Genomic DNA, 16,022 nt, shown 5'->3' on the forward strand with positions numbered 1-16,022 from the left:
TGTTAAAACATCACAGAGTAGAAACTATCAGGAACATTGCAGTTACTTGGGCAATGTTGTCTTGTTCTCAGGCCAGCTAATCTGCCCTGAAGTATACTGCAAGAATCCTTACTTGCAGATTAACCTATTTAGCATGCTGAGACTTACTGAAAATCTGCCTGGAATTAGAGGAGGTAAGAAGCAGAATCACAGAGTAGTTTGGGTTAGAAGTACCTGCAAGATCATCAAGTTCACAGCAAGTCAGTGTAGATTCCTCTTCAGCTACCGTTGTTGCTGCCTTATCAAAGTTGGAGAAACATTACCTTATTGCAAGCTGATGAAATCTGAATCTTGCTAACCCAGAAAAACAGCTGCTCTTTACAAACTTCTGCAATTGTTTTCTTGGTGGTGCAGTTTGGGGTTTTTTTTGGGGGTGGGGCTAGGAGGAAGGCTAGTTCCCTCAATAATAGTCCTGTAATTTTTGTTCCTCTTCCAATAGAATCACCATGACCAAGTTTTATTTGGCATCAAGAAGAAAAATTACTTGTGAGAGTGCACAGCACTTGAATAATAGGACTTTTAATAGTTTCAGGAAAACACTATGTCGTGGTTGGGGGGGGAGGTGAATTTTTCCAGGGAGATGTGGGCAGTCCAATCAGTGATCAGCTTTTCTGCTGGCACCTGGGTTGGTCACTCGGAGGTTTGGACACGCCTCTGAGGACACAAAGAGTTAAAAGCAAGAGTCTGGGGGGTTCGGCCTCTTTTCAGATCCCGGTTTCAGCAGAGAGACGTGTGAGGCTTTTTTCCCCACCCAGCCACGAGGCTGGGTGGGGGAGGGGAAACACGTGGTCGGCTCAGGTAAGCCGGAGCCCCCGGGGGGGGGAGAAGAGAAGGGACAGGACTGGAACTGAGCTGCCCCGTCCAGGATGGAGGGGTGGAAAACTGTGGAAGTGCCTGCTGTGTGTGCTCACCCCCTCCTCCCCCCCAAACTCCGGGAGAAGTTGCTCAGCCACGTGGGGGTTTGCGGAGCCTGGGAGTGCCTCCGCCTGCAGCACGCTGCTGAGAAGAAACTGTTAACCCTTGCTTGGTAGAAAGAAACTTTTCTTAGACATTGATTCTCATGACTGGTGGTTTTCGGAGAGAGGGAAGCGGCTTGGGACCGAGATGATAAAGCATGATTGGAAGGAACCCGATGGAAGAATGAGAGGAGTAGCCTTTTGAGCTGGAATTCTCTTGCATAATGTCAGCCATGGACTGAACTTAAGTCTCTTTTGAACATAAACTGCATTTTTTGGGTGGATGCAGCTGCCCTTGCTTTTGCTACAGTGACTGGCACTTGAAGAGTGGAGCGAGCAGAGAAAAGAGGGGGAGGGTGAGGTGGCGCCCTCTGCCCTCAGGGCAGACCTGCTCCTGGAACCCCGGCCCCTGGGTGAAAAGGGGAGAGCTCGGCATGCAGCATCCTTAAAAAGCCCTGTATGTAGTTTTGGCCTATGAGACAGCGGTGAGAGCGCTGGACATAGGAAAAAGAGAGTGTCACCTTAGCAGACTTCTCCGGGCGGTGCTATGGGTGACATGGAAACACATAAGGGGTGGACCCGTGTTTTCTGAAGAACAGTTTGTGGTGCGAGAGAGACTCCTCTCTCCCTTGCTGAATTGAAGATTAGTTTTTTTGAGTGGTGATTGTTTGATCTAAAACCCAAAGGTTGGTCTGTGAAAAGTGATGGGTGGGGAGGTAGAAACTGGGAGAAGAAATGTTCTAGGAAGTTTTTATTTCTGTCTCTGTGTGTGTTTAAGAGTATTTCTGTCCCTGTTCTTATGTAATTAATAAAGTTTTGGTGGGTTTTTTTTTTTTGTTTTCAAGATTTAAGCCTGCTCTGCTCTGTTCCTGATCACATCCCACAGGAGTTGTTAGAGAAAAAACATAGATTCATGGGTGCACTAACATCTGGCCAGTGCTAACCCATGACACACTATTATCCATACAGATATATAAAGGGCATGTACAAGTAAAGTATTCATCACGGTATAAAAATGTATCCACATTCTTCCTGTGTCTCTTACAACTTCCAGTCAGCTCAAGCACTATTCCTGTGGTCTCAGCATCAATGCTAGTGAAAAGTATGTATAGTCAAACTGATTTCAAGGATGAATTTAATCTCCTCCTGCTTGTGCTGCTCCTTCCTTTCTGCTGGCAGGAGTTTTAATGCTTATTATGTACCTTGATCATCTACTCTGCCTTGAGAAAGTGAGTTATGTAACTGTAATGGTCATTGTTTGTATGGAAGCAATTCTCATAGGAAGTGTTTTGCTGGATCTCAGAAAAATAGCCTTTTAAATCAGATTTATTGTAGACTTTAAGGTATAATCCAATAATATTAAAAAGCCCCAACCAAACAGAAACGTCCAAAGACTATATTGCTTCTTGTGTGCAGCTGTAAGAAGCATAGAGTTTGTTATTAAAACTTCAGTCTAGTGAATTAAAACTTTTGTAGATGAAAAAATAATAGAAATATGTTTGCAGAGGCTCAAAAGAGTAATTAATCAACCTCATGCATTGGAAAAACAATTTTGACATTAAGTGAAAGTGTGAAGGAAAAAGAATATCTGACTTTAAGACCTCAAAAATGTAGAAAACAACCAGCTCTGTACACATGAACAAAGCATTATTTAAAAACAAGAACAATCTTCTGTGGTGTCAATATATTTTGTTTTCTGCAATAGAATATTTGTCTTTTCACATTAATATCCCCTTCCTTTTGGGCAAGAGGAAGCTGTGTTTGGCAAGAATCCAGAAAAATGGAATTCCCCAATTTCTGTGCAATTTTCCCTCTACACAGCTGTTTTTACTTGGAATATTTCTTGTCCAAATAGGAAATTTTACTTTGCCAGAGGAAAGAATTTGTGTAAGGTTTTCATTCAGGTGCATGCAATGGGTATGAGCTGGAGGGAAATAACCATTTTTATGTAACAATTGACTCACTTTATTTTTGGAGGAGGTAAGTTTGGAGACACAGCTTGCACTCTGAATGAATTTTCATCTGCTACTAAGAGAGATAACTATGATTAGGGAGGTGAGGAGGATGTGGCTTTAGGAGGTAGTCTTGGGAAGCCAAGGGCAGATTTGAGAGCAGTTACTACACGTCTTCATGTTCCATGCTGAGTTCTGAGCTCAGCAAGATCACAAATTTCTGCTCTTCAAACCCAAGTCCCTGACTACTGAGTGGAGCCTTGGGTCTGCCAGCAAGATCCAACCTTCACTGATCTCTGCTGAACTGGGAGGGAAGCAAAGTGATGGGTTACCAATTTGGTGGACTGAGAGTAAAGTAGTCATGAGCAAGTTCTACTTTGCTTTCTGGAGACTCTTTTTAAAACTGCTTAAAAATGAAATTTGGAGTAAAGTTTTCAAACAGCCTATTCACAGCTAGCTTGTTCTCCTCCTTTGCTACCAGTACAATGCATTAGCTTCAACAACTATCCAGCCTGTCAGGTTACTTTTTAATCTGTTACTACACCTCTGCCTCAACTTTTTATGAACTATTTCTTCCCATTCCATTTGATCACCCAAACCATCTGTACTTATGCCAGCTGAACTTACACTTTCCTGGAAAGAGAGAAGTTTGAATTGTAAATGCACACAACTTCTGATGCATTTCACAAAAGTATTGTGTGAGGATGTACTTTCCTCTTTGTGGACATAGTTCTCCTATATTAATTTGGGGGGGTTAGCTTTTTTTCCTTAGCAGCCACTTCCTCTCATTTGCTGATCATAGTGAAAAGCAAACTCTGACATTGTTTTGTTAGTAATGTTGAAGAATTCATGTACTGGGTCAGTATTTCAGCCTTTCTTACAATAAACAATACCAAATTGTACCACATTAATGAGAATAATTAAACTGTAATGTAAATAATTTAAATTTATATCTAATCCCTGAAACTTCCCTGTGCATGATAGCTCCTAGTGGTTCATCAACTGTGTGATGAAAAACCTTGTACCAGTATGCAGGAAGTGTCTCATGTTCCACCAGTGTCCACCGGCAATGCAAAAGTTGGCTGAGAGAAACAGTTATTTTCAGAGAACAGATCAAGGCTCTCTATATGCATCAGAGCATTCCTAGAAGTCTTGGCTCTGGAAAAAAATGTATCTCTTTTGTGAAGTATTTTGGTGCTATGCATGTAAACTTCTGTGGTTACTTTGGCTTGCTGCACTTATTAAGACATCAGAGATATATTTTACTTGTTGTGATTTAAGAATGGTATTCCTCAATTTAGTGTTCCTACAGAAACACTCCAAACCATGAGTTGCTTGTTCACTCTCCTCTCCTCTTCCCCACTTTGAGGATCTGGAGAGGAGAACTGGAGGCACAAAAGGCAAACATCATGGGTTGAGACAAGAACAATTTACTGGAAACAGCAATGAAAAGACAACGAACAATAACAGCAACAATACTAATGAAAGAGTGTACAGGAAATGATTTGCACCTGAGTTCTCACCCCCGACAATACCTGACCATTCCCTCTGCTGGCAGGCATCCCTTTCACAGAAAATGAGGTGAGGTGCTACAGAATAACCTCTGGGTCCTGGCCAGGCTCCCTCCTAGCTACTGAAGAAACTAACCCTATCTTGGCCAGAACCAGGACACTACATTCTTTATATCATAACTTCCTTTTCGTATCAGTTTTATAATCTATGCAAATGGCAGCCAGGTAGCCTTCCTCGAGTGGCACACTTGTCTCAAATAAGGCAAGGTTAAGATTTGAGTTAAATAGAAAAACATACTTTTAGTATAGGCTTCTCTACCATATTCTGTACTTTATGCATATATTTCTTCATATACAATTGGTGTCAGATGATTTGAGTGCAAATTTTGTAAAGTCTGTGTATGTGTATATTTGTTTTGAGGGGCTTTCTCCCTTTCCTTTCTCAAAAGCAGAGCGATCACGATAAAAAATGTACCTTTTTTGTACTGTAAAAAAGCTGCTTTTCTCAGCAGATGAGTAATGCCATGAGTACATACTGTATTGGTGTATAAGGGTATAAAGGGTGTGTCTGCCAGTGATGATGTATATGGATCTGGCACCAACTGATCTCAACCAGACAGAAAATTAGCACTGCATCTAAAACGTGGAAGAATAGTTTAGTAGTAAGTGTGAATTGTAGCTTTGTAGCAGCTGTATGTCCTAACGCCCAAGGAAACAATACAGAGTAACTAAGTCTGTGTGTTTATGAGGTATTTCCAGGCATTCCTAGGAATCAGTTGGATATTTTGTCATTGTGTAATGGACTTCCATCTGTTGCTATTCAATTTTTTGGAATGCCTGCCTTTGAATCGACACCTGGTATATTAAGAGTCACAAAATGCCAATAAGAGAGGCAGAACAAATGCATCTTAGTAGCTTCCAAAAATTGCAACAATCTGTGCTAGATATATATTTTTTACTGCCAAGCAGAAAGAACAGAAACATATTGACTAATTTTTACCAGAACAATAATCAGACATCCACCAGTAAACATAAGTGTAGGCCAGAGGAAAGCAAAGAGGAGGCCTTTTGAGGGATAAAGTCTACTCAAAATGACGTTGGTCTGTGTTCCTCCTGGGTCATAGTAACATGGGAAAGTCTGGTATTTTTTGAAATTGCTTGCAATTGTTTCTATTTGGGCTTTAACTTCTTTAGAGTTCTCCAACTTGTCTGGGACGTATGAACACTGAAATAAGAAATCAAGATGATTCATTATAACAAATACTCCAATACAAAGTTTTTAGTTAAGTCAGATTGAGTGAAAAAATTCATGCTAGTACTAACAAAATCTCTGTGGTTTGGCATCCCTGGAGATTGTCATGTCCATTTGCCATGCCATGCTTCCCTGTTTCCATCAGTATGTCTATGCCCCCAGTCTGCAGATTTACAGATTGGAGATATGTTGTTGGAAACCAATAACATACATGCTCAAAAAAACCCTGCAGTCTTTGTCATTTCATTATTACAGTGCCAAGCTCCAGTTCCTAACAGAGCTTCTAGGCACAGCCACAGCAGGAAAGTGTTCGTTGTGCAGAAATTCACACTGGCTTGTCAGTGTGCATGAGAATGAAGTTGTTCTACTGTATGCCTCTGGTTGTAAATAGTAGAAAAATACAAGCATGGCTTGGAGGCTTCCTACTTGTCCTTGTAAAACAGAACTCTTTTGACCTGTAGTAATAATGCAGAGTTATTTCATTTTCAGTGGAAATAGACTTTGAAGCAGTAATTTTTTTTGTTGTTGTGGTTCATAAACGTTTTTTCTGCAGTATTATTTTATGTATATAATAATGCTTGAATGTACTAAACTGGAACCTGGCCAGGGCAAAAGCAGGGATGGTTCCTGACCTGAAAATTTTACTTGCATTAATGCAAGTAGGTAGGACATCAAGAAGTTGCCTTTCCTTGCAGTGAACAAGACTCATGTTTCCATCTATGGTTGGTAATTTTCTGTTTGCTCCTTCATTGCATATAGCTTTCACTGAGACAGTCATTATAAAAATAGGCATTAGTCAGAAAAATTCTCTTCAGCTGAAGTGTTCTATGCTATTAGGTTTGCACTGTGGGAAACTCTAATCTGTATAAACACTTTGCACTTATAATCTCAATGTGTTGGTTCTGGATTCTGAAAGTACTTCAGTCTTGGGCATCCAAGATCTGAATTTTCACTGATTTGTTTCTTCTTTCTGTCTAAAATATGCATCATGTTGCCATTTTCTCCTTTATTCCCTGTTTCATAATATATACCTAAAAACCAAGTAAAATTGGGACTTGCTTTTACTTTAGATAGTTTTAAACTTGATGTCTCTCATGTGCTAATTCAACAAGGAACTGAGCAAGCCCCAGCTTATAAACTATTTGTTACAATGGGTCATCAACTGGGAGACATATATTTTTAGATGTTCACAAGTGTTTTATATTCCTGTTGGTGTAATTCCTTTAAAAGTATTAACTTAATATTTAATGAAATAAAACCCAAAGTTGTGTAATTTCTGGAATGTTTTGAAATTGCCTTTGTCTAAGCCCAGACGTTAACATGTTAACACCTAAAAGTAACTCCTGCTGTTACTGTGCTGCTGGGTTTAAAAACTACCAGCCCCTCTCCTCAAAGGTGTTAGATAGTAGCAGAGAACGAGTATGCAATCTGTGTTGCAAGTACCTTAGGATTTCTTTCCAACGTATCTTCAGTCTGGTAGAGCATAACCTCCTGTCCAGAGGCTGTCAGATTAACCCACACCTGTAGACAGGGATAAGGAAAGATTTCCTCGTCCTCTGAGCCTTCGCTGTTTGGGCAGAAAACTTTGTCCTTGATGTTAGCTTTGAGTACCTTGCACACAGTTTCTGTTGTCCAAACACTACAAAAACAAAACAAAAGGTATTCCTTTGAAACTCATCAGAAGCATCTGTTGTGAGTTGTATGTGAAAATAAATCTCTGTGTGGTGGCTTGGCTGGAGTTCATAGCTCCCCCATCCGACTGCGATGAACTGTGCCCACCCTGAATCTGTGGCTGCACCTGGAGAAGGGCTGCCAAAGCAAGTAGGTTCAGGAAAGCATTTTTGTTGTTTTTGCTCTTTTATGCTGTTGTTTTTTAGGCATTCTGTAGTTTTCAGTTAGATTCTGATCTCCCCATCTGTAACCAGCTTCATATTATTCAAGAAAGAAAAGTTATGAATTTTAAAGTTTGGTAGTAAATACTTGGGATGCACTACACTTCATGTCTCAGAAATATTTTGACTCATTTCATTCAATAAGCCTCAGAACTCAGATGAGTACCCATGTTTTTCCCCACTTCTCTTTTTCTTTATTGCATGGGCCTCTTGCATAAATAAGTGTCAGGACTTTGCCTGGAAAAAGTTAATTTTTACTGTTGTTTATCTGTTTTTCTTAAGAGTTACTTTTCTATTATTTATAACACGTAAATTTTTGCTCACAGTACTACACTTTGGTGGCAAAGAATGTCAAGAAACTATCTCACTCCAGTTCTTATGAAACAACTCTTGATACGTGTATGAATCTTTGGTAATGTAACCTGGAGGAAGAAAAATAAATATGTAAATGACTGTTTTAAAAGGAATGGTTTTTAAATAGTTTTGAGATTAAAGGTGCTGTAGCAAGAACAATGAGGTGGATGTCCTTGCTCTCTGTGTCATAATCTTGATATATGAACAAGTAAGCTGCACTCTTTGTCTTGTTACTCTTATATTTTGAAAATTGATTTTGTGTGTGCAGGCAGAACTTGTAAAATTAAATAAAAGGTAGGCATTGGTAAATCCTTCAGCATTCATATTGTTCTGTAATATTTGGTGTGGCACACTGGGTTGCTAAAGATGCTAGTTTCTCATGATGGTTAATTTGGAAGTAAGGTACAGATTCTTGAGAGAACAATTTTACTGTGATTTGTGTTGTTTAAGTTTTATTAAATGCGATACTCTCCTGTCCATGACAGAGCTTTTCTGAACTGTATTTATGCAAGACTTGGCTTTTCATTGCCAAGCCTTGATAAGCATTGGCTTTTTGATTCTACAGTAAATGTTTTGATTTGGTCTATTTTGTTTAGCTCTGAGGGGAATAATTTTCTCCTTTTTGTGCTCTTGTGCCTGATGAATTCTTAGCACAATTTTTTCTCTTCTATCTTAAATCTTTATTATCTCTTTGAGACCACTTTGTTTGTTGTGCAATGTACTTACATGTACTTCATCACTGTTTTAATTATTGTATATGATGTTAGTAGGAAAAAGAACAGCTTTATTTCATAAACAAATGGCTCTTATTTACTTCATCACTGTTTTAATTATTGTATATGATGTTAGTAGGAAAAAGAACAGCTTTATTTCATAAACAAATGGCTCTTATTACCTGTTAGTGTAAAATGGCACAATGGTGATCCCAATAAAAAAGTACATCATCATGGAGCATGCAACCATTCCCAGTCCCAGGCAGAGGGCTCTTGTCTCCCCTCGCTTTTGTGCAGTCACCAACTTCTTTCCCAGCATGATTTAGAGTTGTGAAATGTGAACAACCTCTTTTTGCTATAAAACAAGATACAGAAAAGAAAGGGAAAACATGACAGTTATAATCGATGGAGGAACAGTCCCATTTTTGCAAAAACTAGAACTAAAAAAACCCCAACCAAACTTGCTGTGGTTTTTGTTATCGTTAGACTCCTCTTCCACTTCTTTTAATTTATTATGTAGTACCTTAGGAAGTGTACATGTCTGTGTGTAAGCCAGGATGAAATGAACAGGGCTAATGCCTTTATTAATATTCAGTTCTTTATTAAAGTGATCAGCTGGGTGGTAGAGCCCGACGGAGTTTTTCACACTGCTGTAGCAATCTGGAAGAGCAGGAAATGTCCCAGTTCATAAGCAGCAGGTGCCAAGTCCTTGTTCCCATGAAAACAGCTAGAAGCTCTCTCTGGTCAACCCTGAGGAAGCAGAGTGGTGCAGGTCTGGTTGTTGAAGTGCAAGGCAGCAGATGTCAGCTCTTTACCCTCATGGAAAAACCTCAAGAGTTCCTCTCGGTCTGAATCTGTTCCTTGAGCTGGCCTAGTCCCCACACGCGTCAGACTCTTAATAGATCATGGTGAGTTCTCAAACCAGGCCAGGGGGTGTGTCCACCTCTTCCTCGGCGAGAGCATCACCTGGATCTTTCACCGTGTCCAGTTTTTTGTCTTGGAGTGCCTTTCATCTCCAAAGAGCTCTCCCAGCGTGCTGCGTGTTCGTCTTATTTGCATATGCCTTCCTCGAGTAGGCAGCGTGGTGGGGGGGAGGGGAGGGGGAGGGGAGGGAGGGGGGGGAGGCGGGGCTAGCAGAGCTTCGATTACAGTAGATACAACCAGGACAATCAACTCACTTTTAACATGCTAATGCAGGAATGCAGGACCGGCAGGATGGCTGCCCAGCCCCGCCAGGGCCGGGGGTGCCTGTCTCTGAGGCGCCGGGGCACCAGCGCCTCCCATTGCCCCCTCCAGAGCCCCGCAGAACCACGCTCGGCACTCCCCCGCTTTCCGGGGGCAGGGGCTGCGACACCAGCAGCTGCAGAGGCTCCGGCGGCTGTGGTGGCATCTCCCCAGGGCAGGGCCCTGCCTATAGCGGCGGGGGTCCGGCAGCGGATCTGTCAGGGCTGGGGCGGCAGCAGCCATCTCAGGAGTTCTGGAGACATAACCCCGCCACATCTCGGGCCACAGCAGCCACACAGGGGCAGCATTTGGAGCACCAACACTCACAGAGAATTCGTTCCTAATAAGGAGGTTAGGTAGGAAAACCTGATAACTTCTGGGGAGAATTCTGTTAACAGTCCAGTTGTCCTCAGCCTTAATTCAGTCTTTTTTATGCTGCTGCTTCTCTGAAGTAAGAGTTGTTTTGGTGTATATTGGTAAAGGTTGCGTGAAGGGAAAACCTTCCCAGAGTAGAAACCTTTTTACATTATGCCTTTTCTTCTGGAGCAGTTTGAAATGGGGTTGTCTTGTTTCAAAAGATCTGAAATAATTAAAAATTTAGCATTTGAACTTCTGCATATTTGCTTGGTCTTGTCCATTCAGAGGTGCTCCAAGGAGTGGAGTGTTGGTGTAACAGCTGTAACACTCCTGCTGCCTGAGGAGTGTTGGTGTAACTCTGGGGAGCTAACTCTTGGGCAGAGCTGTCTGAACCTGAGCTCAGAACTGACTGGCATTAGCCCCTCCACTCCCTTGAAAAAAAGCATTTTAAATGATCCACCATAAATGATCCATAATGTTTTGTTGAAGAGAATCTGAAAATTATTTCTGTGACCCCATATGCCATTAAATCATTATGAGTGATGTACAGGTTTCTATAGAAATAGTCCAGAACTTTCACTGCAAGTTCAACCCATCACCAGTGTCTGCACTGACAGCTTTGATTGTAGGTTTGTGGGATTTTGTTTTTTCATGAAAACATGGCAAAATCTGTTTGTATGGAAATGACAAGACTGGTAAGATTTGTGTAGGCTTTTTGGGGATACAAGAGGAAAGCAGAGCAGAAGGAGAAAAAGAAAATGTTACATTCATGCCAAATCAGTTTTCCTTTCTGTTCTGCACAAGAAAGCGGTGCACAGCTTTAGGCAGTGCATTTTCATGATTTTAGTTTCAGGTGTGTGCAACTTTTTAGTGTTTATCCTTACTGGCTGGCCTTCAAGATGGCATGGTTACTGCCTAAATCGGCCTGTGTTCAGACTTAAATATACATATAGTGTAAGAGAAGCACAAACCAAAGTTGGCAAATAGGTTCTTCAGGTTATCTGTGAGCTGCTACAGGCTGGCAGAGCTGTAGTGTGACTGCAAGTAGGGGACCATACTAAATTTGGTGAAAGATAAGATAGCCATCAAAGCTAAGATCATCAGTTCTTGTTGGAGTCCAGGGCATTCCTCTGGCTGCCCTGAGGGGTCTGGGACCCTGGCAGGGGGGTCTGGGACCCTGGCACACAGCACAAAACGACCCTGTCTTTGATCTCAGCCCATGGAAAAAATTACCAACACTACATGAAGAATTACAAGCCACAAGAGTGTGAAATAAATAGTAATTAAGTTTGTCACAGGGTAAAAATGTAGAATTTGGGATTTTTAGAATGGAGGTTGGGAAGCCAAGATGGAGGAATCAGGGCATTGTCCTGTTCTTCCTATTCTTCTTCAGACTCCATCTTCTGCTGTGACAGGGCACACAAGATTGGTTTAGGTAGCACTTACGTGTTTAGAATAAGTATAAATCAATTGGTATGGAACTGTAAATAAAAATACATTGTAGAAGGTGGCTGGGTCAGAGAACTGGTCAGAAAAGGTCTGGGACCTCCTGACCTGCCCAGAGTCTGCTTGTGCTGTGCTCTGCAGAAGGATGCTTAGCAGGGCAGAGAGAGAACAGAGAGATAAAGAAGAATAAACAACCTTGGAAACATGAGCTTGCAGACTCCATCCTTCTTTTCTGGTTCGAGTGCAGGGCTTTCAGGAAGAAAAACTCAAAACTCACATATCTCGGGGAAAGTCAACCCTGAGAAGCTCTTAAAGAAATGAATTGGAAATATATTCTGAATGTACTTTCCTTTCCTGCTGCTTCTGGTTTTTAGGGGTAAAAGTGCCTCACTTTAACTGTTCAATGATCAAAGGAAAAAGGTATTTGAAAATTAACATCCTGCTGTTTTTATACTGCTATAACACCTGAATGTTAGTTCCATTAGTAATAAAAATATAGATGTCTGTGGACAGTAAAACAGCTTTGGTCATTTAGCAAAACTTGTGGTTAGTTGCAGCTTTCAATTATATATTTTGAAGTTGGTAGTATGTGATATCATCAAAGTGGAAGGCTGTTTTTAGGTGTACCTAGAAACTAAACAAGTTGTTTTTAGAATACTGAATTTTGGCCACTTTCATATTTAAATCCATTTTAAATAAAACATCCACATCCACTGTGAATTTTGCTTACAGCATTTTGAGAGGAATTCTTTTTCTGATGATCACGTATAATTCACTGGTATTGTAAGAAGCATCTCAATTTGAAATCTGCCATAGATTAACTTTTCCTGTTTACTGCCATTTGAGTTTAATACAGAATGTGTGCTAATTCCCTAAGTAAGGCTTTTCTTTGTTTTGCTTGTTCAGCGTGGCTATAGGTAGAACATATGGTATCAAATGCTCCCAGCATGCTTGTGCTGTGCCTGCATACTCACGTGTAACAATGTGGAGGAGGCACATGCAGCAAGGAAACTTCCACAGTGTCAGTGACTATTCCTTGGTACCTTCCATCATTTGTTTTTGTTTGGAAAATGGGAAATAACATTTAAAAACCCTAAAGGATTTCAAAGCACTTAGAATATTGGAACACTGTGCAACAAAGTACCTTAATACCAATTGTTGTTAAGCTGGCTCTCCTTTACCTATTGTGCAACTTGGTCAGAGAGGAAAGTGGAATAAAGGAACATTATCAGCCCTGGAACACAGGCCCTGAGACTAAATGGTACTGGAGTAGTAGGTCCTTATAGCATGGTGGGGAGATAATGACAGATGAGTGAAAATCTGTATTGTTAGCAAGAAATTCTTACATACAGTAACAATTCTTAATCTTTAATTTTCTGTGAGAAATTGAAAAAATGAAAGACTGGTACTGCCACTGTGACTTGTGGAAAACTTCGTGTCCTAGAGCTGTTAACATATTGAATTTTGGTGAACCATAATATTTATGGAGCTGTCCCATTTACACTGAGAAACAGTGGGTTAAGCAACCCCTTTGTTACAGGGAAAACAAGAACTATTGGACTATTAACCAAAAGAATTTTATAAGAAATCTAATTGCCCCAAAAGTCTGCTTGAATGCCAGCAACATATGCAGCGGATATACCACTAAACTCATCCTCCTAATAATCTAAAACTAGCAGACCATCTCTTTAGGGCACAAAAGGAGCTTGTATGTGTAAATTGGAATTTTTTCTCAAGTGGCCCAGAGGTTAAATGTAGTGTTGTTCCCCATTCTGACACCAGAAAGACTGCACGTCTCTGGCTCTCTGCAAGGACTACTAAGTGATTCTGTTGCCTTTGCTCCTCCAGTTCAGATAACTGCTCTACCCCAAAGGAAATAAGGACATGTAAATTATGCAGAGGATGTTAACAAGAAAGGTTCATCCAAAAATATCACCCTGAGTGCTTCTATAGACATAAAAAACAACCAGCTAGGTCTTCAGGCAATGTAAAACAGGGGTGTTTACATCACTGTTGTGTTCCTGTAGCAAATTAGCTGTAAATGAGGTCCCTAAAACTGAAATACAAATTTTCTGTATTTTTTTCTGTTTTCAAATGCAGAAGACCAGAAAAAACTGTAACACTATTTCATACATGTGCAAAAGAATTTAAGAGGACACACAGGACTGCAAAGGAAACCCATGTGCTTTCATTTTTTTCTTTCGTACATAAGCAATACTATGTACTACTGCTGCAAATCCTTAATTTTCTGCTTCTCAAGACAAAGCAAAGTTGCATCCATATAGAAAAACATATTTACTTTTAATTTCTTTGTTGTTTTAAATGATAATTTTTTCAGATTAAAAGAATCTTCTGGCTCCTTGCTCTGTCTATATATATATATCAGAAGGAATGTTGAAATAGCTGATTTAGTGTTTCCTCTGACAAAACTGTTAGATCTTTTAAAATTAAACACTGCAGAAGACTTGACTGGCCCAGGATGTCTGAGTTAAATTGAATTGGAAGATGTTGAAGTGTACAAAGCAAGGCTTACTTCAGCTTTCAAGAGAAAATGTAAATGTATTTTTGTACTGCAGATTTTTGAGGTGGTTCCATACTCATCAGGAATGTATAAACTGCAAATGTTTTGATAATGTTCCCTCTGCCTAATCTTCTTCAATCCAATTAAATTATACAGTACATTAGCTGTGCAATTTTGATCTACAATAATTGCATTCATAGGTGCTAGTGATAATCTTAGGGATGCCACCCGCTTAGGTTTCGAATAGTCCCTTGTTTTAATTACAGAGATATTTGATACTTGGTGGGAAGCCTCTACCTATCCCATCTTTTGAGGAGTTTCCAATGGTATGACCTCTGTGAGCTCAGATGGGATCTCTCTCTCAAGCTGTTCCAGACTGCTATTAATTTGGGTAAGGTATGAGGAGCGCTGATGAATTTATCTCACTTGCAGAAGAAAGGCTGCTATATCCCTCTCTTAAATTCAAGTTGGGAATAAATATTAAGGGTAAGATAGTGTTGTGTTTTTTTTGTTTGGTTTTTCTTTGAGCTGATTTATCCCACACTCTATGGTGAATCTCCAGTGAGCATTTATGTATTGCTTTCAGATGAACATTATGTTCTAATACAGCATCATACCAAGAAGAGTGATGCAAGTCTTCCAGATCTTTAAAGTGATGAGGACTTTTTAAACAGGCTCGTACTCTTTGGTGTCTACTGCTTTTACATGCAAAACAGCCATTTGTTTTCTCCTGTCAAATGCCAATTTAGGCCACCTTATTTTACTCTCAAAATACCTTGGATAGACAAAAATTGCCAGCTTTGCTGGATTTGTAAGAGGAGCACAGTACTTGGTGACAGTTTATTGGCCAAATGCTTTTTGTGAGAACCAGTAGGCAATACTTTTAGATACATCAATATGAGCTCAGTACTAGTTTTGTTACTGGAACAGAGCTCATATTTATGTACTTAGGACTGTCTCTAGGTAGAGTTAGTTGGATCATTCGCACTTGCTTATCTGTGTTTCCATGGGTACTTCAACACGGCTTAGATTCTTCCTTTCTGTTTCAATCCTATGCTCAACATTTTCTCATCTGCTGCCCCATCACTTATAACAGGGTGTAGTCAAAACTGCATTTGTGTTAGCACTTTCTTTCCCATTCCCCATCCTCCGTTTCATCCTCTAGCAGTTACAGGCATTTCTTGCTGGTACTGGGGGAGTGCTGCAGGGAACACCATTTTTTTTTCATTACTTAATAAGCTTTCTGTGTGTCTGGACCACAAATACTGTGTGCTACAGAATGAGGTGATGCTTAGCCTCAATGGAAAAGTGCACAGAAAAATTTCTCATATGGTTGTCTTGGAAACCTGAAACAGCAATATTTTGACTGTGTAACATGATACAACTGTTTATTTTATGAAATATGCTGTATCACTTTGCTTTATTACTGAACTGTTTACTGGATGTGCCACTAGAGTGAATTAAAGAAGTTAGCTTTTTTAATTGTCTAAAAGCATACTGCAGTTGTTTAATTCTATTAGCTTTTAAACATGGTGGTTCTTAAAAAAAAGAAAAAATCGGGGGGGGAAAGAAGTTACTTGTTCAGTTCAGCTGTTCTGAAATCTTTCTGGAGTACTTTTTTCCTTTGAATTTGTGCTGTAGAGGACTGCACAGAAGGAAACAGTTCAAGAGCAGATTTTTGGGAAGCGTTCAAGATTTCATGTGCCTGGTTCCTCTCTAACTTAGGCATAGATAAGCACAACCTCTAAAGTAATGCTGAACACCCAAAGCCATGCATTTACCATTAAAATTAATAAGAATTATAG

At 40.2% G+C, this 16,022-nt stretch overlaps 1 protein-coding gene across 3 annotated transcripts in view; it reads right to left on the reverse strand.

The window, feature by feature from the left end:
* KCNMB1 (potassium calcium-activated channel subfamily M regulatory beta subunit 1) overlaps nucleotides 1-16,022 on the reverse strand; it is a 34,561-nt gene that overhangs the window by 18,137 nt on the left and 402 nt on the right. For 2 of the 3 annotated variants that reach the window (XM_063413608.1, XM_063413607.1), the window contains exons 2-3: nucleotides 8,852-9,024; nucleotides 7,154-7,349 (exon numbers count right to left, since the gene is read on the reverse strand). In XM_063413608.1, coding sequence (XP_063269678.1) covers nucleotides 7,154-7,349; nucleotides 8,852-8,988 — 333 coding nt within the window. In that variant the 5' untranslated portion in view covers nucleotides 8,989-9,024. Of the gene's footprint in view, nucleotides 1-4,361; nucleotides 5,684-7,153; nucleotides 7,350-8,851; nucleotides 9,025-16,022 lie in introns of those variants that run through there. The other variant, XM_063413606.1, reaches the window with a different exon arrangement.

Source organism: Prinia subflava, chromosome 16, assembly GCF_021018805.1.
Source record: "Prinia subflava isolate CZ2003 ecotype Zambia chromosome 16, Cam_Psub_1.2, whole genome shotgun sequence".
NCBI classification, from domain to species: Eukaryota; Metazoa; Chordata; class Aves; order Passeriformes; family Cisticolidae; genus Prinia; species Prinia subflava.